Here is a 22,647-nt window from a genome sequence, read left to right as displayed (position 1 = left end):
GCATGTAGAAAATTGATGGTTCTCAAACTTTCATTGTGTCTTTTTCATGTAGGCCTATCTAATGCTTTGTTTTCTACAAGATTGGCGAGTGCTTATAATATTGTGTTTTATTATAAGAAGTCTTAGAAAGCAACGCAGTTTGGGTTTTTCAGTGAGGTCGACTTAAAGGATTGGGTAAAAAAAAGTGCGGCTTGGCTTTTTTTAATCTTCTCATTGAGTCCCCTGTAATAATTAAGAACATGACAATTTATTAGAGTCAATCAAGCCCTACAGGAATTCAGACTCATTCCTACACAAATTTATTTTTTAGATCAAAATAAAGGATTCTTATTTTGAAGGAGATCCCGTTTTGGCATATGTACATTAACATTAAAAGAGAAATTTCTCTGAGGTAGTTTTGTTTCTAGGGAACGAAGTGCTTGCAGTGGACTTTATCAATTGAAAACTGTCTTAATGGGCCCCCGCCTTTACCATTGTTGGAATATCCAAAACAAATGTGTTTAGGTAAGCCTTTCTATTCATAATTTAATGATCTTTGTAGTAACCATGTAACCATAGCCTAGGTAGTCTGGCAAAATAATATTACAGTTGGGGGTTCACGTTCATATTCACAAACGCACAAAACGAGTACAATACGTACAACGTGAATAAAATCAGTACTCAAGCTAACAGTTCCAAAACAAGAAATCCATCAAAAGAATAAAAAACGAAAAGCTTGTGGAATCGATGCATACCACCTGCTGTACCAGGCTCTCAGTCAACCACGACAATCAAGGTTAACTTGACTTGTCAAGGACGTCGCTAAGCGTCGCTCACCTGCTACCTCAATTGTTTTCCATGAACAATGGCCTGAAAAGGGCTACTTTAACCAATTAAAAAGATAAAACTCCATGAGGTGGTAAAGAAAGAGATGTATTGAGAAGTTATTCTTTTTCATAACAACAAATGGGACCAAAGTAAAAAATAAATTTCCTGTTACATTCTATCTAAAAACTTATTCGTACTTCTGTTTGTCTATATTACCAACAATTTCCCTTCTTCAACCATTGCGAAAACCTGATTAAAAAAATTGATGTGTTTTTTTTTCCTTCACTATAATCTCAGCGGGGAAACTTTTCCTGTTACTAAGAAAATTATAATTAGAAGGATTATGTACTGAAACTATAGTTACCTAACATGCTTTTGCTCTGTTTGGAACAAAGAAGAGAGAAGATGAATCCTCAAAGGCTCCTACTTTTATTAAAGGTGAGAAGGCTGACGCTTGAATGTTTTCCTGTTTAGACTGTTACCCTGGGGGATAAAAGTATGTTTTAACCAACAGAACGAAAAATCCCTCTCTCTATAGGTTCAAATCTTGACTGTGGTAACTAGTAGATGTTTAGGATACTCTAAAATTAGAAACAGGGGTTTTTTTTTTCGAGATTAGGATATTTAATGAACTTTTCGCGAAATGGGTTACTTATACTCTTAAAGCCTAAGTAAACGTATTTTTCTTGCTTGGTATCTATCGCCTTTATTCAAAGGAAGTTTTATGTTACAACGAAATTATATCGTAAACATTTGCCGTTACAATTGTTTTTTTACTAGAACAATCGTCGTAGAATTACATACAGGGTTTCCACTCTTTATAAAGCATTACTAAGACGCTGCTGACAAAATTTTATGATTGCAATCTTTCGACGGAAAAGAGCTTTTACAATTAACTTCTCGAAGCATTATAATCTAAAGACACCCTTGTAGAGCACGATAAGTTAAAAAGAAGTTGAAAGTATTGCATTTTAGCGCACGCGAAGTGCATGTCTAAAGTCCGAAGCAGGACGGTTTGGACGAGGTGAAGAATTTGCTAAGTATTTTCCAACCTTAGATAAATGAATTATGAAAATTAAAAAATCCTATGAGGACGGTTGGTCAACTTATAAGGATGCTAATGGCTCGGAAGCGGCTTTTTTTAGGCCAAAATGTCCTTCTAAACCTAAAGTATCTAACATTTCATGGAAAAGGTTAAAAATAAAAGAACATAAATAAGAACACACCGAGACAGCATTTTATTTCAAGAATTAGAAGCTACATTTAAATACTTCCTTTAAGAAAATAACTGTTTTAGGGAGACTGTGTTGATTGAAAACTGTCAATACAAGCTGTTTATGAACCCCCGCTATCGCCATTGTCGGTAGATCCAAGGTAACTGTCTGTAAGAGGGAGTATATATTTACAGTTCATTAAGCTTGGCAGAAAACACAATGCAATATTTTGTTTAACCTGGAGGCTCCTGTTTACAGCTAAAATTTCGCAATCTTAAGAAGTAATTTGTCTAATATTCCCGAAAAAAAGATAATACTCTTTTTGTTCTTCAGGAATGATTCATTATTCGAAGTTAAGCGTAATAAAAAATTTACGCAGTCTCCCTACTTCAATTACGTTACTAATATTTCTAAAACATGCTTTTTCGTGGCCATTGCGAAATTTATCTTAAAACTGGTTAATTGTTTTTTTTTCTAAAGTGCAATCTCAGCGGGGAAATGAAACCTGTCGGTAAAAAATTAAATCAGGAGAGTTTTGTAAACAATATTCACATAACAAAAATGCCTTTGATCGGTTTCGGATGAAATAGCGACAAAATGAAATTTCAAAGGCCTTTAATTTTGCTACAGGTCAGCCTGCCGGCCTTTACATATGGTTTCTTTGTACTTCTGCTATACTGAGACATAAAACTATTTTTTTACCTTTAAAAATATATCCTTCCGCCCTATAGGTTCAAGTCTTGATCGTGGTAATAAGCAAAGGCTTAGCAAGTGGAGGTATGTATTACTTTTGGGCTTTTGTACCCAAAGAAACTTTGATGTCTCAGTGAAGAAAGCAGTTTACAGGGTGTTATCGAGGTTAAGATACCTGGCTAAAATATGTAGAGACCGCGCAGAGCTTGTTACACAAGCTCTTAAGGCCACGAAAACGTAATTTTCTTGTCTGGTATCAAACAGCTCTTCAGGAGATATTTTAGGTAATGAAACATTAGAATCGTAAGCGTTTGCCGTTTTATCTTGATAACGAACAAAAAACATAACTTTATTCAGCTGTGCCATTCTGTTTTACTTAAACGCAATTATTTCATCTGCCATTTAATCCATACATCATCCAGTCTCAGGCACTGAGATGTAAAGACACGAAAATCTTTCCCATTCTCTTTAAATTATTCTAGAAATCACACTATGAATCTTGCATAAAACTTTTAAATGGTTATAAATTCACATTATGAATCTTGCAATAACTTTGAAAAGGTTATGAATTTTGCCGAGAAACGTAGAGCGTGTGACGTAAAGACATGTTTATCGACCAGTGAGAGCACGACAGCGATATCGAATATTTTTCAAACAAATTAATTTAATTTCTCTATCCTTTACTGCTGTTTTTCTCTTATTAAGCAATTTCTTTTTCACCCAATTGAACGGCTAAGGATATCATTAGAAATTTTGACAAAAAAGAATATCCCTCGGCCAAAGAATTCTTTTTAAAATGCTCAGCCTAAACCTAAATTGGTGTTAACATCAAGATGTGAAATGGGGAATAGGGATAGCAGCCCACCTGGCCTCTCAATTATTCTGCGCACCATATCAACCCATTGGCAAGCATAAAAATGTCTTCAAGCGAGAAATGAATTAATGGTTCTAAAATAGATTTCTCACAATTGTTGTATCGTAATTTCCTAAATTTTAAAAGCTAGAGAATTCTGTGCTACGACATGTCGTGCATATTATGTTAAGAATAAACAGTGATAAGGAAGGCAAAAAAATTTACTGAAATATGCAAATTTTTGGAACGCAGAAGCCTTTGCTAGCTGCTTCAGTAATGCTGTTGGAGTTTCCAATTCAAGTATCATCCTTGACAGCTTCCTGAAGGCATCAAGTCATTATCAAAGCCCAGGTTACAAAGCCCTACCATCATATGGACGTCTGAACGGTACCAGAGGTGATGGGTGGTGCGCCGAAATAAATGATGATAAACAGTGGCTTCAAGTCGATCTCGGGAAAGTTATTGAAGTGTGTGCTGTTGCAACCCAAGGAGACATCAATGGCAATGAATGGGTGATAGACTTTAAACTAGCGCACTCTAAATCCTATGAGGAAGTATGGCCAACTTATAAGGGTGCTAACGACTTAGAAGTGGTACGATTTGCGCCAAAATATTGTTTTAGCCCGGAAAATTTATCATTTTATGATGGTGTCCGATAAGATCTTAAAATACACAGTTTGAACCCAGGATTAACCCAAATGAATATGAAAGCGATATTCGCAGTAATGAACGCTACTTTAGCAGTTGTCAAAATAAGGCCCGAAAAAATAAAATTCAGGACGTTACGGGATGACCTTTGCGATACTGATGTAATGCGCTACCAAATGAGCAAACAATCGGGTTAGTTACGTTTGTTACACTAATTACAGTCAGAGCATTTGATATTTTAACCCGCTCCTTTTTGTCTTTTTCTTCAATTTAGACAACAAACTACGTCGCCTATCATCAGTCTGTAGGTGACGGAAGTTGCTTGGCTGTAAGATTCCCGAGAGTTGCAGACCTACTTTATTGTTCGGTTAATGTACTGAACTCATAGGAATTGCGTTGTCGTTCGTCGTTATACAAGCAGATAGGGGGAGGGGTGTTTCGTCGAAATAAGTCGTTTTCGTAATTTTTCTTGGAGTGAGACGGTTTTTGTTTTCTTCTGATAAACTGTCTGGTGTGTTGCTTACTATTACAAGTTAGAATCCTGATAGTGGAAATTTTGCGAGATGTCGGTCCCTTGTTTAGTTAGAGCGATAAAAAATCGTCTGTCAGGAGGTCGAAAGGGTGCGATCATCAATGTACTGCTTCTCAATTTGGACAACAAAATGGGAAAAAAGGGGGGGTATAGATGTTCCTCATAGCTGCCTGAAATTTTTATCCTCATCAAGATTTTTGTTTTTTAAGTATAGAGGATCTTCCAAAATATGTCACTTCATCAAATGTTCTCATTTTGGCAGAAATTTCGCAGGGAAGGTGGATCTAACACAATTAACCAACATCCATTGGAAGTTCCAGTTTATGCAAGATACATTCGTTTTCTTCCAGTTACTTGGAAAGATCATATCTGTCTCAGAGTTGAGGTTTACGGATCCGTTGGTAAGTTTGCTATCTGTAAATGAGCTTACAATAAAGGCAAGGATGGTAGAACTTATTTTTAAGCCTAATCACGGTGGCAATTAATTACGCATAAAATGTGTGGAAACTTTAAACGTTAAAACGTAAACGAATCAGATATAATTCATATCGTGTGGCGCCACTGGGGTTTGTGCCAAAAGGCTACGATTTATATGTTTCTTTTCATAAATGCTTCAAGAAGTGTTTTGAAAACTCAGTTGTTATTTCCGAAGAAACTGAGTAAGAGAGGAGGGTAAAAAGGCAAATTTAATTAAATCACTTTTGATGTGGGGTTGCTCTTGAAGTTGAAATTGAACTCATTATTGAGGTTGTCAAGGAAATTTTTCGATTTTGCTTGCAAATAATTTAGAAACTTTCCAGACTTCTCGGTAAGTTCATTGCTGTTCCAGTCATTAACCTTATGACTCCTTTTTCTCTCATAAACCGAACACACTATCACACCTACTGGAAAGAGCTTTCCGTATTCAATGCTTTTTACATTAGTTTTCATTGATTCGGTAAAAACTTGGTGTGCATGATGTCGATATGATGTAATGAAATGAATAAAACCGTGGAGTGTAAGAATGCTTGACAAACGAAAAATTAGGGCACGCCGTAAATTGACTTGAAGTAGCTATCGCAATAAAAACATGATATTTGTGTTTAATACAAAACATTAATGCTACTCAGGGTGTGCAGAAGCTCTAGGGATGGAGAGCAAGGCCATCGCCGACAAGCAAATTAGTGCCTCTTCGCAATGGGATCACAATGAAGCTGCTCATAATGGTAGACTTCACTTTAAAGAATCAGGTTACAAAGCAGGGGCTTGGGTGGCTCGCACAAATGATGAAAACCAGTGGCTCCAGATAGAGCTGATTAATTCAAACGTTAAAATAACAAAGGTTGCAACGCAAGGACGAAACAGTCAAACGTTTTTGTACTGGGTAACCAACTACCATTTAACTTACAGCAACGATGGAGTAAAGTTCCACATTTATAGAGAACGTGGACATATGGAAGCGAAGGTTTGATAATTATCTTAAGTAATCTTCATCAGTAGTCCATCTGTATTAACTGCGATTTTATAAAAAAATAAATACACTATATGAGGCAAACCATGCACTTCTCTAAGCGATCAGTTCGAAAGAATAAAATTCAGCGTGAATTAAGAGGAACCACTGCGTTGCTTCAGGGAATAAGCACCAAAGTCTGCGCTGATCCCACAGCCTCTTTCTGTGGGGAATAAAATAATTAAAAGAGTCTAATTAAAATTACTGCGGAAAAATTAAAATCACGAATAAGGTAAATATATCAAAAAGCACAGCAGAGAATTTTAACTGGCTTGGATCTCCATGATTTAAATCCGTGGATAATCTGACATTACAAGAGATGTTTAAGGCTTGTTCTGGCCTTTAAGAAGGTGACATTGTTCAGTATACGATGTAAAAGCAAACATGTCCGCTCGAACGTCTGCAGGCGGTGAGACTGGTTTGACAATTCTTTTTTGAAAGCCCTTAAGCTTTTCTGGAAACAACAGCGTTAAGAATAGGATTTTTCATGCGATTTGTACCTTTTTTCATCGTATCACGTAAGAAATCAAGTGACCTGATTCGTAATCTCGCTCTTAGCACACTTTTATCTTAACAGTCGTTCGGAATAGAGTCTGAAGAATCTCCAAAAAGTGTTAGCTCTCAATTTCAAAAGAGAATTAAGTCTTAAATGTTCTGTGGATATTTTCGTTTTTCAAGGACGGAAAGAAGTTTAAGTGATGATAACAAAAGTGTTGTTCACTTTAAGAAATAAGTTATGTTCTCTGATAAAGGCTGACATTCATGTCGCGCGGATTATGGCACTAGCGGATTTTTGCGGACTTTTTAAAATGGTAGATTTAAATTTGGCCTAAACAGTTCAGACAACCCAAGGTAGACGAATGCAGTGCATGCAGCATAGACAGCAAGTTTACGTTTCTCAGCGTGTTCATTTCATTCTAGAATTTCGTTGGAAACACAGACAAAGACACTGTCGTGTCCCATGATCTTTTTCCACCAATTAGAGCAAGATACATCCGTTTCCGACCGACAGCTTGGTATGGTTGGATAACAATGCGAGTAGAGCTGTACGGCTGTTTAGGTAAATATGAAATCGATTTGTTGATAACGAGTAATGCGTTGATTGACGTGTAATTCGCAATTCAATTATCTTGTGTTCTCCTTAAATGAAAGTTATTATGTTTAATCATTTCATTCCTTTAACATTGAGGCGTAAGAGCACCAAACCTCATTTTCCATTTTACGCCCAAAACATATGCCTCAATAAGTCTTAATTTCATTTTATCGGGTTTTTTTTTTACATCTTTAACAATGACTCTAATAATGTTATTTTCCCCTTACGTTTAAAAGTTGATTAGCATCTCCCGCTTTTTCTCTCCATCTCCCGCTGGAATATGCTCTACCATGAAGATCTACTTCTTTTTGTCCCTTTATAACTCAGTTTTGGCAAGGAAGGCAGATGAGTATATACTCTCAATTAAAACTTTGTGTTTATTGTCTGAAAATTTAAAGAATGTCAAGATGCTTTTGGTATGGAAAACGGTGCCATTTCTGATGGACAAATTACTGCCTCTTCAGAACTGAAAGCAGCTCATGCGGCGAATAAGGCCAGACTAAAAGCTTCAGAGGGAACTTGGTTGCCTCTCACGAACAATGCCGACCAATGGCTTCAGATTGATTTGCTAGGAAACGATATCCTCGTAACGAGAATTGCCACACAAGGACTGAATAACCCTGACATGAGCAAATGGGTTACTAGCTACAATCTACAATATAGTAACGACGAAATTAACTTCCATTACTACATAGAACAAGGGGAGTCAGTAAAAAAGGTATATTAGAGTGCTACAGAGTAAGTTAGTATTATCAACTGGCCACCGTAAAGAGTTTCAAACCCAACGTTTAGAGCGTTGGCCCTTCGTCAGAGCAAAGGACTACCGCTCACTTCGCTCTGACGAAATTATTATGTTATACCCTTCCACCGACGCAGCATCACAGTTTCCTTATATTACAGTACTAACGAGGCTTCTTTTTCATATAAACCATGAATTTGGCTGTTTTTTCTCCTTTTATTCTCTCAATACATCCATAGTTATAGAATATCTGTATAAAACATTCGGAAGTATTTTTAAAAACCTTTTGAAGTGGTCGGGGAGCGCGGCAAATTAGGTATGTCATCAGAAGAAAGAAAATTAAAATTCAAAATCTCTACCTTTCCATAACAACATCTTGCATGAAAATTTTATACTTTCCCACCTAGACGATTTTACTTTTTAAACTGCCGTCCCATGCTGACTTAGAACTACCAACTTCTCCTTAATTGTTTTTCACTTTAAATTCTGACTAATAATTTATAAAAATTCAGTGAGATTTAATTATCATAACTTTCTCGATCGACAAAATCAGCAGATTCTTTTCCTTTTTTTTTTATTTTTTTGATACATCAAGGCTTTTGATGGAAATATTGACAGGTATTCAATAGTTTACCACGACTTAAATCCCTCCATCGTGGGACGTTACGTCCGATTTCGTCCAATTAACTGGAACGGGGAAATTGCCATGAAGGTGGAGCTGTTCGGTTGTTCAGGTAATTTTAACAGTAGGACATAAGCTTTCATGTCAAGTCGTCACTAAGTCGCACCTCGTATGAAGCACTCCCAAAAGTGACGTTAAAGCCTCATATGCAGTTGTAATCTCCCATTCCCCGATGGAAACTGTCCTTGCAACATCCTAAGGCAGGATGATAAGTTCAAGACATAGATTCATGGGTTCTCCTTCCGGCGGGCTAAAGTACCATTACCTCCGACTAAGTAACAACCATCATCCAACAACATGCTGGGGAAACCGAGCTCAAGTTGTGCTAGCCACTTGGCTCGTGAACCTTTTGGTCACAACGCGTATGCTCTTCTGCTTTTATAGAAAATTTTTCTCGAAAAAGGAGCCTTATACCAAGTAGGAAAACATATACGATACAATCAATGCGCGAATTTGTCTAACAGCCTACTAGTCCTGTTAGGAAACACACACATACGCACAATGAAATATACGAGGAATTACGATCTCTATACTCTTTAGGACGGACATATGGTGGGACGTACGACTCGGCAGACTGACAAAAAAAATAGGAACTTAAATCTGGTATGATTTTTGCAGATTTGGATGAATGTCAAGAGCAGAAACACAATTGTCACGACATGGCACATTGTAGCAATACTGTGGGTTCATTCAATTGCACTTGTCTTCAAGGATTTACAGGAGACGGTGTTATTTGTGCTGGTATGATATTTGACTGACTCCACGTGCTCAAATATGTCTCAACTGGAACCGGAAATACCCGGTTATAGAGAAAACTGATTCTCTGCAACCTTCAAACGGAATGCACAATTTGAGGATTGTATCATTTTGTTGTTTAGGATGCATAAACGTCTTTTTCCTTCTTGCCAAAGAGCTGTGGACGATGAAATTTTGTCCCAAGAAAAAAAAAATATTTGAAAGGTCATTAAGTCAATATTTCCTAATGGGCTCGAAAATACGCTCGCACATATTTTCTTTAACAGTATGTGTATTCCAAAGCTCCCAGTTTTCATCGTGCTCGCTCTCGAAAACTGGTACCCTTTTCTGAACAGACGATGTTAACAGTCAAATATTTGAAACATTTAGATATGGATAAGTCTTCAAAGATTCATATGCAGCTCAGCCCAATCTTATCCCTACATGTACGCTCTCATTTCCTGTGATATTGATGCGTACCTTAGTATCGTGCCCATTTTCTCAAATAAAGTGACTTATATATCACTTTGAGCCACGATAACCTTTTACAACTTGCCGAACAACGTTTAACTCCAAATTTGGATAGGGTATGCTATACAATATTCTCCAACTCCGACAAGATCGTTCCATCAATAATGATTTCTTCTCATGCAGAAAGACAATGCGTGCCATTACAAAAAACGGGTATCAAGAATTCCTTGTTGGAGTTTCAAAAGACTCAGTATTTTGCGGGTTTTGCTGATGTTTCTAAGTTTTGAAAATTATTTAGGAAATGGAAAATTTCACTAATCGTCACTGAAAAAACCCGTACATATGCCTCAACAAGTAAGCTCATTAAAGATTTGGATGTGTGGTCATGTTTTCGTTATCATTCTTGCCTCCTCGTTTCAAAATAAAGTCAATATTTTCTTTGAGGTTACAAACAAGGGCCATTTTCCAAATTGGATCTGACAACAACTTGTTGTTTCATTTCATCTAATGCAAGCTATTGTTTACGTTTATAATGACCTCTAAATCCATAGATATAAACGAGTGTAAGGAAAAACTGGATGACTGCGCTCCTGAGGCAAAGTGCTCTGACAGAAATGGATCATTTGCATGTAGATGTTTACCTGGATACTCTGGAGATGGACGATTTTGCACTGGTACGTATAACAAGCTCAAATCTCTGGCTCACCTTTACGAACTCTGCCGCTGAAATTCTGAATGAATTGTTAACTAAACGTTCTAGTAAACTTTGACATTACTTCGATGAAACTGTTAAGACCTTAGATACTCATGCGACCGGAAATATCGAAAAGGATTAAAATAATAACCTTGATTAAAAGACAACAATGATAATGGTGGTAATAATAACAATACTATTGACAGAATACCTGTCCTTACAATATGGACATTTTCAAAATGTACCGTATTTACCCGTGTATAATGCGCGCCTGTGTATAATACGCACCCTAAGTTTTTACCTCTTTTTTCCGAAAAAAAAGATTTCATGACAAATACCAAGAATTAAAACTTCCATTTTTTCACTTAATTAACAAGAGCTGGGAATTCATCAATAATATGTTTACAACAATTTCTAACTAGTTGCTACTACAAATATCGAACGCACCGAGCACCTATTTACAAGCTTTTCTATTCAGTAACAGTCAAACGTTTTATAAATGTTGTAACTTGAAGTCCTTACTAATATACCTACATTCACAACTTGAATTATTATCATAACAGCCGTTCATAAACATTATTTCTTCTCACAGTACGGCTGGTAGCTTGAATATAATTACTGCATTGCAATTGCGTGATTTAAGTAAAATGTTCAGTGTCTTTAAACCGACTCACAGTCCGATTCGAATAGGTTTTCGATGACTGAATCCTCAAGTTCATCAGTGATCTCAGTTGAATTGTAAACCAATTCATCTTGTGATCCATTCGAATTGTTTGTGATCCCACACTTCAGAGAGAGGCAGCGATCATTTCTGATGGAATGCCTTCCTACGCTTGTGAAATATACGAACAGATCAGTTCCTCCGAAGCCTTTTTTTGTCGTCCAGTAAGTTCGTGAATTCCATCAGCCATCCACTCCTTTCGGACTCTATCTCTAAATGGTTTGTTCAAAGATACATCGAGCGGCTGGAGAAGGGAAGTTCGCGTTTGAAGGAAGTGTTCACAGTATCTGTCATGTGAGCTTCAAATGAGTCGTAAACAAGCAAGCTCTTTCTCCTCCCCAGGCCACCGATCCGTGCACTTTTACTTTCTTTGTTGCGTTTTTAACGTATGCAAATTAGGACGTGCTTGACAAACAATAGAATCCGTGTATAATACGGTAATCTTACAGATTTTGATATCTTTGAGCAAAATCTATTTCATAACATTCTTTAGAAAAATTTAAGAGTCATTTGATAATCGTCACTGTCAGTCTGACACCTCAACAGTAGTAACAAAACCTCATCCATGCCCCATTCTTTTGGATATGGGCCTTGAGACATAATAAGTTTTTTTCTTTCTTTCTTTGCTTTTTGAGATTAGGTTTGAGATCTATATAGTCTTAAACACCCATTTCTTTTTTCGTATAGATATTAACGAATGCTACACAAATGTGCACAACTGCAACCCATGGGCAGTTTGTAATAACACAGTGGGATCTTTTAGTTGCACATGCTTCAAAGGATATAAAGGAAATGGTACAAGTTGTGTTGGTAGGAAATATTTACAAGATCAATTCTTTCTTGTTGTCTTTTATTTACTGGGGCACTTATCCTTGTAATAATACTTAAACACATTTATTAAATTATGTAGATGTCGATGAATGTGCAACCTCAACTCATAACTGTCATGGAGTTGCTCACTGCTTTAACAATCCGGGATCCTTCAGCTGTGAGTGTCGCAAAAACTACATTGGAGATGGAATAGCATGTGAGCCAAACGGTAAGATTAAATTCAAATTTCAGCGAAACGAAACCGGGCAAAAAATTAATCAGTTCATTAAGTTCTATACATTTCTATAATCGAACAAGGTAGTCGGAGTAGAATTATCATTTATTTCAACGTTTGATGTAAAGTGAACCAAGCCTTAGAATAGTTCATAACAGAAGCCCTGGTGTGAAACACCAGAAGACAATTCATTTTGTTGCTAAAAGCATGTTACAGAAAGCTTGTTTCTTTGAGGTTGAAAGCTTCATGCAGATGTGTTTCCAAAATATTCCTAGGAGATTTCTCGGTAACCATCAGAAATATTTCAAAAGACAAGTACCATGCCACAACTGTAAGTCGTTCAGTCAAAAGCGTCCAGGAAGCCGTGATACAGGGTCTAAATGAAGACTTGACTGTACTGAAAAGCACTTTCGAATGGAGCGTGGTTAGTGAACTGGAGCTAGCTGCTTCCGAGTCAGCATTAGGTACTTTAGTTAGTCAAGGAACAACGGAGTGGACAATAAACAGACGATCCATACCAGCAGGTATCTACCAAGTCAAATTCAATGCTACAATTACAGTTGGAGATCAAGAATCCCCACGGATGCTCTATGCTTTTGATTATGGCTTTATCGAGGTTATTGCAGCTCCAGTGCGAGCAATCATTGATGGGGGAAGCAGTGTTCGATGGGGATCCAAAAATATTGTGACTGTGGATGGTTCCCTGAGTTACGATGCTGATATTGGTCCTGGAATACATACTGGGCTCAACTTCACGTGGACCTGTCGGAATAACACTAGTGTGAGCAACACTTGTTTCGGTTCCTTTCATGATGAAGGAAACGTAAGCTCCGCAATAATTAGAATTGATCCTAGTAGACTTGCAACCGATAAGACCTACTTCCTACAACTTACTGTTTCCAAGGATGTAAGAAGTTCATTTGCTGAAATGTCCTTTGCCATTGCTGCTGGAGAGGTACCTCAGGTGACTCTCAGGTATTTTTTTTCGAATTATGACAAACCAATGTTCACAGGCCGATTCTAATTTACTTAGGAAAATATTTTGATATTCGAGAGATTCGAGGAAACAGACACTGGCATTCACATCGTTATTAAAAGATAAGATTAAAATCTTAAGAACAAATTCAACAAATTGGAGCTAAGAACTTCATTAGGTATCTCAAGATTTGGCCAACGTGCTGTGCAGCTATTAAAGCACTGCTCAACTGGTGACGGGCAGGTACTGATTTCAAAGAGTTATATCGCCATGCAACTGAAACACTTTTTTCAAGCGGGGGCATATTTGAATTCAACTGTAAGTCAATAAGTGCTATTGAAGCTGCAGCTGTTTTGATAGTTCTCCTCACTGCCTTTTGCTTTTGTTTATGTTTGTATATGTTCTTTTTGTTATTGTTGTTGTTGTTGTTTTTGCTTTTGCTGTTTAGAGTTTATTTCCTTTTTTCTTAGATGCTTTGTGGATTGCGGCGCAATAGTGTCTGCATCAAACAAGCTCCGGGTGACATCAAAGTGTCTTAACTCTCCTTGTAATGGATCCACTTATGAATGGCGCTTGTCCAAATTAAATGGTTCAAAATGGGTAAACATGTCTATTTTACCCAATATGACTTCCACTGCTGTAAATGCTAGTAATATGATCATCAGGAAGAATTCATTGCAATCCAAATCAAAATACAATCTAACATTATTCGTAAAATCTTTGGAGGGGACATACGGGTTTTCTATGTTCCTCTTCGAAACTGCAGGGGAGCCGCACAGTGGTTACTGCACGCCGTCAGTCTCTGAAGGCGTTTCACTGGAGACTGAGTTTACTTTCAAGTGCTTCGATTGGCGGGATGTGAGCTTACCCCTCACCTATGAGTTTACCCTTGGAGAGGAGCCTATATCTTATGGCACATCACCCTCGTCTGTATCGACAGTGTTACCGACTGGATTACCGGACAAAGATTTTCTGCTAGAAGTCTCCATTTTTATCAAAAATGCAGTTGGGGTAGCTGTTGAACAGAAATTATTTATCAAGGTGCAGTGATTGATATTACATAGCAAAAAGAATTCGGAACTAAACCAAAGATTTTCATGTTTTAAAATTTTGATCTACATAAACAGTATGTTCTAGGTTTTTTCTGTACCTACTAACCCCTGGAGTTTTTCCAGAAAAAAAACCTCCAGGATCCTCCAATATCACGGAATTGTTGCTAGGATCCATTTAAAATCTGTAATATTGACTACAACGCCAAAGAACTCTTACCCCCGGACACAAATTTTCAATTTTCCTCACAAAAGACTACTATAAAACTTTTCATCTGTAGGTAAAGCCATCATCAAGCCTTGATCCATGTGTTTCGTCACCTGTGCAAGTTGCAAACAAGTTAAAAAGTTTGGTAGTCACGGAGGGTAATAAGCTTGATGGATTTCTCAACAAAGGTGAACTTAGCCAAGCTGTTCAACTTGGTATATCTGTCATAAAGTCTACGAATGAAAAAAGCGAATGTGGAAAAGAACTGGACCCTCAAGACAAAGCTTTGGTAAGAGGAAAAGAACTGCTTAATTGTAATAAGCAAGACTTAAGAACAAGAACATTTTTTCAGTAGCTTCTTTTTCGTTATCTTTATTACTACACAATTTTGTTGCGATTTCTATTTATCTTGAGTGGTAGGTGAGCGTTGAAGATGTTTGACACGCTTCGTTTTGGTTGGTTGTAGATCTTCAGCACATTAATTACGAAGTTTACAGCCATAACACCAGAGAATCTTGAAATGTCTCGCCTGGTTATGTCAGTGGTGAGCTTAGCTACGAGAGCTGAGGTTGACGTCAACGATAACAGCAACAATGACAACCTGGTGCGCCCTATAAATATATTGAATTTTCCCTCTTTCTCTAGACTTTTTGATGCAAACATGTTCGATAAATCAATTTTGGCTTCTGCATGGTAAAGGAAAACGAACTGATCTCTGTTGTAAGTCCATTAAAGTGATATTGAATGAATCGGAAGGTTACCGCTTTCAAATTTCAAGCAATGACGGAGTTTAAGCTAGTGCCTCCCTAAAAATAGATCAACTCGACTACTAACTGAGAAATACTCAGTGCGTTCGAGCAAAAGAGCCTCTGACTTGCCCCTAAAGGATTCTGATCACAAATAAATAAGAAATCTTGACCTGAAGATAATAACGAGAAAATTAACGAAGTCAAACTTACAGGTAAACTTAATTAAAGAACTTGCGTTTGACTTACGTTAGAATCTCAGGAAATGTCTTTATGTTTTTTTTTTTTTTTTTTTCTTTCCGAAAACATTTTTATTAATATTCCGAAGAGCAGGATGATCCGTTGATATGTTTTTTTTGTTTTTTTTTTTAATTTTTTTTTTTTATTAGGAGTTGACAATGCAATTGACCGAGAGTACTTCAAGTATGATGATCTCTACCCTTAACGATCCAGAGGAGCCTCTTACACCGGCGTTGGAACTAACAGCTACAAGCGTCACGGACTGTCTTACAAATGTTCTGAAGTCTGCTGCAGGCTCGAGTCAAGACAGAGCAGATTCGGCAGCTACCACACCATCTCAAGAGGTACGGTTTGCAAACGCAGCTTCCGCAATAAAAAATGAATTCTCCCCCCCCCCCCCCCCCCGTGATGACTCGTTTTATTGGGCTATGAGGGAAAATTAAGAGTCTAAGGAGATTTAACAGTCATTTTTCAAACACGATATGGCTTACAATCTCTCTCTCTCTCCTTCCAGTTTGTAAAAAAGGCCTCCGAAAAACTGAGCTCCATGAGTCATGCATTTTTTGGCCGTTTGGTGCCATCAGAAGATCTGGTCCTAAAAACTCCGCACTTAGCAATATCTCTGAAAAAGGTCACAGCCAATGATGCAAAAGGACTCAGCATGGGAGATGGACCAAGTAAATTCAAGCTCCCTAGCAGCCTTGGAAATATAGGTGGTGGAGAGATAAATGCAAAGGTATGATGGCATCCTTATCTTAATTTTCATCTTTTAACGAATATGAGAAATGACAAAGGTCATTAGTAATCGCTGATAATCAACTGCACGTACTTTATTCACGTGATAAAATATTAAAGCAATCTGCACTGATCTTCTCTGAATTCAGAAGACATAATTTCGTCAATTCAATTAAACGAAAAATGAATCCAGTAATACTGTGGTTTCATTTGACATACTTTCAAGCAACCTAACCTATCGTATAGCTTATCATCGTGTAATCTAAATGTTTGAATGTATAAAGTCCTAGTAATAGCAGCCGACGTCTCAACAACCATAGTTGAAGTCATCACAAGAGTCAGTTGCCAGAGTTGGAGAGTCAGGCTTTAATAGACTTTGTCGTATTTCAGATGCAAGCTGTTGATTTTAATCCTTTTACATGGGACAGTAGCAGCAAGAAAATCAAATCAAGCGTCACGAGTCTCGAGCTTAAAAGTAACAGTGCAGAAAAGCTAAATGTGTCAAATCTTGATAATGACATCGAGATCGTCATTCCGATTTCTAATCCACCAAAGAATTCCAGCAACACAACACAACATTATTTCCTCAAGCCTGACCGCATATCATTCCGAAGTTATTACGCAGACCTGGCCGACGTCCCTGTCTCTTTAAGCTTGGGTTTGGCCATAACAGGAGTACAAATTGAAATGCGGATTAAATTTGGACAACAACCAACGATGATGGACTTCGACCACAACTTTACTTTCGCGTTTAAGTCTAAATGTGACAACCAAACAGTTTTTCATACAACCTGCTTTACCAAAGGTGGGTCTGTTAAAGTGACGCCTTCTAGGCCGGGTTTTCTCTACGTGGGCTTGTTGTTCAAAGGCTCTAAGAAAGAAAGTCAACATTCTATGCAAAAAAGATCATGTTTCGATCATCGTCGCGAAAGACGGTCATGTGTCGGCGTTAAAGATCCACCACCGAAAGGAGTCCTTAAAACTATGGTTCCTCAATATGATCCAAATACAGACGTTAACTACACTTTAACCATCAGCCAGTCAAGCTGTTTGTATTGGTCAGAGAAAACAGAAAAGTGGACTGCGGAAGATTGCAGGGTAAAGTAAATAAAGCAAAATTTTTTAACTCCTGATAAACCTATACATTAGGTTGGTGAAGTCCTTCGTGTCTCATTTTTGTCCACAACGAGGAAACCTATTAGCTCTGTATTGAACGTATATCAACTGAAAACAAGTTTTGGATTCCAAAATTTCGGGATTTTGTGGTCGAGGAGACGATACTCCTCGAAAGATGCGGCTTTTAGAGCTTATGCCAAAACTTAACCATATTCGATATCAGTTCCTTTTCTTGCGGACTGAGTTTAGGTTGGTAACTTAGAGGGAAATCAATTTACCAAAACTATTTTCGTTGAATTTCGATGATATCTTTGAGGACATTTATATTCACAGGTCAGCCAAGATTCAAACACCACGCATCTGGTATGCCTGTGCAATCATTTGACATCTTTTGGTGGAAACTTCATCCAAGCACCGAATCCAATTGACTTCGACAAAGTTTTTACTGAGTTTTTAAACATTGCTGAAAGTGGCAATATCTCAGTACTTGTGACAATTGCTTGTTGTTTCCTTCTGTACTTCGTCGTATTGATCTTTGCAAGAAGAGCCGATAAGGGAGATGAAGACAAAGTATGGTCATAGATGCAAGTACATCTAATTCAATACTTTTATTCCTTCATAGATTGATTTTTTTCTTTTTTAAGCTACTATTGAAATGTAAATAAAACGTGCTACGTTCTTACCGGTAGATGTCAACCCTCAGGTGAGTATTTCGGATTATTTTTAACACCAGAATGTATCCTTCTTTTCAGATTTGCCCTCCTAAATTGATATCAGTTGTTGAGGGAGGAACATATTACTACGATGTGGTTATAAGCACTGGTGTTTGGAAACATTCAGCAACAACAGCTAACATAACCATGAGTATCAAGGGCGACAATAACGAGCAGAGTCAAATTCCTTTGCGAGAGAAAGGGGACACGAGCCAGTTTTTCGGACGAGGGAGTATCAATGGCTTTGTTCTGTTGATGGCTGAATCCATCGGCACATTAAAAGAAATTACTTTGGAACACGATAATCTGGGTGATAACCCGTCTTGGTTTGTGGAGACTGTGGTCATCAAAGACCGGCAGACGGAAGAAAGGTGGGTGTTTCCCATAAATAGATGGCTTGCGTTGGAGAGAGACGACGGTCAAATAGAGGTTACCGTGGACAGCACGACTTACTCTGCCTTCTCGGCTCAGGTTCGTTCGCGCTTTGCTCGAAAAATTGCCGACAGTCACCTGTGGATGTCAGTGTTTGGAAAAGCATGTAGCAGCACCTTCACACGTGTGCAAAGAGCTTCATGTTGTCTTTCAGTTCTGTTTAGTGCAATGATAGCTAATGCCATGTTCTATAACATTGGTGGTGAATCCGATGGTGCTATACAGGTTGGGCCTTTTAAGTTTTCTTGGAGACAGATTGTCATCGGAGTACAAAGTGGTATTATCATTGCACCTATAAACATAATAATTGCCTTCCTGTTTAAGTCTAGCAGACCGAGGAAGAAAAGGAGTGAAAAATACCAAGTTACAGGCGAGGCCCAACGACTTTTGGATGAAATAACGAACACCGGTTGTATGCTTCCTCATTTCTTTGTCTATGTGGGCTGGTTTCTCTGCTTCTGTACGACTATGGCAGCAGCAACATTTACGCTGTTTTACAGTCTAATGTGGGGAAAGGAAACCTCTGAGCAGTGGCTTGCTTCCATCTTGATTTCCAATGGACAAGATATTTTCGTTATGCAGCCTACGAAAGTTATGATTGCAGTCATCGCTATTTCCTTTCTCCTGATCAGAAAGAATAAAGACCAACGTGAAGAAGAAAAAGAGGAAATTGCAATCGATCCACTTGCAATTGAAATAGACTTTGTAAGTGATGATCCCAAACAGCGATTTAAGAAATATCAGCGGGAAAAGATGAGGGAGAGATCAAAAAGAGAAGTTCAGTTAACAAGCATGACAAGAGACATTATCCTTCATCTGATATTTATGTTTCTTCTGGCTATCGTTTCTTATGGAAACAAGAATGGAAATCGTTTCCTGATGACAACTGAGATTAGAAATCGGTTCACTAAATTCAATGTGGTAAGATTATCGTTTTGGCCAAAACACACTTTCTAGTTTAAAGATAGAAGGCATTTTTTGTTGTTATTGCCCTTTTGCAAGAGAATCCTAAAACCGTTAAAGAATTGAAATGACCTTTAAAAGAAAAATTAGAAGTAAGGTTAACCCTCTAACTGCCAGATCACATTTTCAATTCTCCTTACTGTCAACCATACTATTTTTATAATATTAGTGCAGAGAGTTTGGTACTAGATCAACTTAGTATCCCCAAATTTATGTTTTTCTTTATTCTCGTCACTTATCTGGCTGATATTGCATTGATATTGTAAGGAGAAATTCTGTGTTGGTCACTCATGGGAGTTAAAGAGTTAAAGCATTGATCCCTGTAGGTGAGCTGCAATTAGAGAAAGATGCCTCTAAATACTAAGGCTTCGACAGGACGCCAATCTGTGCCTTCCACATCCCAACTGATCTACGAAGCCATATGTTGGAAAAAGGCCAATTATTATAGTTAGTTTTTTGCTCTCGGTAAGGAATCTGAACAATTTTGATTTAAAATTACATTTCAATTAAAAAAACCAAGTATTTCAATCAAATGCAAGAACAAATAAAAGGAACTGCCTTTTGTTTTGTCAAACGATTGTGTTTATTTGTTATTTTGATAAATACATCAACCTCATCAAATAAAAATGTCAACAGCTCAAATGCAAGAACGAATATTAGGATCTACCTTTTGTTTTGTCAAACGATTGTGTTTTTTTTTATTTTGATAAATATATCAACCTCATCAGATAACAATGTCAACAGCTCTCAGAGTCATGTTTTTCATTTTAGGTATATGATGCACAAAGATTTGAGGCATGGTTAAGGAACGAATTTCTGTCGAACATTTATAATCAGGTGTGGTATAACGGACTTGAAGAGAAAAACGAAGTGTACATCGAAAACAAAATGTCCATACTAGTAGGAATGCCCTGGTTGCGACAGCTCAGAATTAAAAAAGGTATACTCAATTGATATTGATCTATTTTCTTTCTTTTTTTTTTTAATGCACAGAATAAATTTCGAAGAAGGCTCTTATTGCAAAGTGCTTAGACCAATGAAAGTAATAAATTATAGGAAATGTACAGAGGGCCTAATTTTGAACAGATGGGGCGTACCCACTTCTACTAAGCGTATCTGCTACTTATTAAAGTCAGTTTTCAACTTTGATGATCACGCTGTTGCCCACTTCCCGGTGTGCTGAAAATTACACGAAAAAAAAACTTTCAAGTTACACACCTTAGAAGTCACTGGATTTTTAAATAGGACATTGATTTTGAGATATAAATGTTAAAGAATCAGTTTGTTTATTTTCTTTTCAATGAAACATCATTAATATATTGTACTTCTCCTTCAAGGTTTTTGCGAATCCCCTCCTAGAATTATCTCAACTTGCTACTACGACTATTCCTCAGACAGTGAAGACACTACTTCCCTAAGCCTTCCAGGCTGGAAGCCTCTTCCCTTCAACACATCGTGGCCAAATGCTTTAGAAATGTGCCCGAAACCTTGGCGATACCAAACAGCAGCAGAACTTCGCAACTATCCTGTCCAGGCGGCATACAATTCATATAAAGGGGGTGGTTATGCAGCTGTTATGGGATATGACGAAACCACTGCACAAGGTGTCCTCGATGAAACTATTGGCCACGGTTGGCTTGATCGCCAGACTCGAGCTGTAATTCTAGAGTTTGCTGTTTTCAATGTCAATACAAACTTGATTAGCGTCGCCACATACTTTTACGAGGCCATAGCTACTGGTGCAGCCTACACTACAAGGAGAATTGAAACACTGGAGTTGTACAGCACTGAGTCAGGAGCTCTGATGTTTTTCTTAATTGGCCAGTTTCTGTTCATGGCAATGGTTCTCTTTTACTTCATAGTTATGTTAGTTCACCTTTATCGACAACGCTTCGGGTTCTTCAAGTCTGTTTGGAACATGGTAGATTTCTTCTTGATAATTTTCTCTGTAGCATCTGTAGCATTATACATGATTAGAGCTAAAAGCGTTTTGAACACTATCAAATCTATTCAATCAAATCCATATGAAGTCATGCATTTCCGCACAGCCTTGGATTGGCTTAACCTTGAAAATATTTCTATTGCTGTTGCTGTTTTCATGGTGACAGTCAAGCTTCTGAATCTAATTCGTTTTAATCCACATGTGATATACTTGTTTTCATCTTTTCGGCAGTCTGTAGGCTATCAACTCTCGTATATGTTCTTCTTTCTAATCGCGTTTAATGCATTTGTCGTAACGGGTATGCAGTTATTTGGTGGTATAGTCCTTGAGTATTCTAGTTATCTTAATGCTGTAATGTCACAATTCGAATTCCTGTTAGGAAAAGCGGTTCCGTTAAATGCTCTGCGGAGCGACAAACCCTTTATTGGTCCTACATTTGCGTTTTTGTTCTGTCTGTCCACTACTATTTTCCTAATGAATATGTTAGTTTCTGTACTCAATGATTCCTATAGTGACGCCAAAGCAAACGCCGATGAAAGCGCAGAAGAGCTTGAAATGGCGCGCTTCATTGAAGAACGTGTAAAGGAAATGTTTCATGAAGGGAGCGGTGGAACGGAATTTAGGTTATTTTGTGATGAGACAACTTTTGTCAACATGTGCCTTTCTGAAGCAGAGCCCTTCTGTTTGAATTCTGAAGCTATTATTCGGAGCACAGAGTTACGAATGGAAAACGCGGAGAAAAGACTGTCTGCTCTCACTAAACGAACAGAAAGCATGGAAGCTGACCTCTTACAGGAGAAAAATGACTTTATGAATCTCCTGCACACAATAACATATTCTTTTGAACACGTTCCAGACAGACAATCATAGGTTGATCCCTGAAATAGAAAGTACTCCTACTTATTCCTATGAAGATACAATTATGTTAATCGTGATGAGCAATAAACTATATCGCACTTACGAATCTTGTTTTCAAAGGTATTCAATTTCATTGCGGATCTAAAATCTGACGATAGTTTCTCCATAACCTAGGCCCATTGGGTTCTCTAATAGGTACTATGACCGAGATTATTTCTTTTCTGCCACATGCAATCGTCAGCAGTTGTGAGGT

At 37.6% G+C, this 22,647-nt stretch overlaps 1 protein-coding gene across 4 annotated transcripts; it reads left to right on the top strand.

Moving 5' to 3' along the window:
• Positions 1–1,175: 1,175 nt before the first annotated feature.
• Positions 1,176–22,497, top strand: LOC149042329 (polycystin-1-like protein 2). Of its 4 annotated transcripts, none has more exons than XR_016188594.1 (23): positions 1,176–1,245; positions 2,753–2,798; positions 3,820–4,160; positions 5,010–5,148; positions 5,857–6,191; positions 7,158–7,296; positions 7,728–8,047; positions 8,664–8,802; positions 9,369–9,491; positions 10,508–10,630; positions 12,059–12,181; positions 12,282–12,410; positions 12,692–13,391; positions 13,863–14,433; positions 14,723–14,938; positions 15,116–15,253; positions 15,785–15,979; positions 16,150–16,371; positions 16,761–17,468; positions 17,820–18,056; positions 18,239–19,552; positions 19,921–20,059; positions 20,366–20,495. XR_016188594.1 is itself a non-coding variant. In XM_089212873.1 (23 exons), the coding sequence occupies exons 1-23, from the start codon at positions 1,177–1,179 to the stop codon at positions 21,010–21,012; spliced, it is 6,474 nt and encodes a 2,157-aa protein (XP_089068999.1). In that variant the 5' UTR covers position 1,176; the 3' UTR covers positions 21,013–21,164. The 4 variants fall into 4 exon arrangements, 3 of the variants coding, with proteins under 3 accessions (XP_089068999.1, XP_089068997.1, XP_089068998.1); XM_089212873.1 differs by lacking the exon at positions 19,921–20,059 and adding an exon at positions 20,932–21,164 and having other exon boundaries at positions 20,366–20,431; XM_089212871.1 differs by lacking the exon at positions 19,921–20,059 and adding an exon at positions 20,932–22,497 and having other exon boundaries at positions 1,178–1,245; positions 20,366–20,534.
• Positions 22,498–22,647: the final 150 nt, after the last annotated feature.

The sequence above is a fragment of the Pocillopora damicornis genome, chromosome 7 (genome assembly GCF_964200805.1).
Source record: "Pocillopora damicornis chromosome 7, jaPocDami1.2, whole genome shotgun sequence".
NCBI classification, from domain to species: Eukaryota; Metazoa; Cnidaria; class Anthozoa; order Scleractinia; family Pocilloporidae; genus Pocillopora; species Pocillopora damicornis.
The sequence above is the reverse complement of the archived record's forward strand: the minus strand, read 5'-3'. Positions and strand labels throughout refer to the sequence as shown.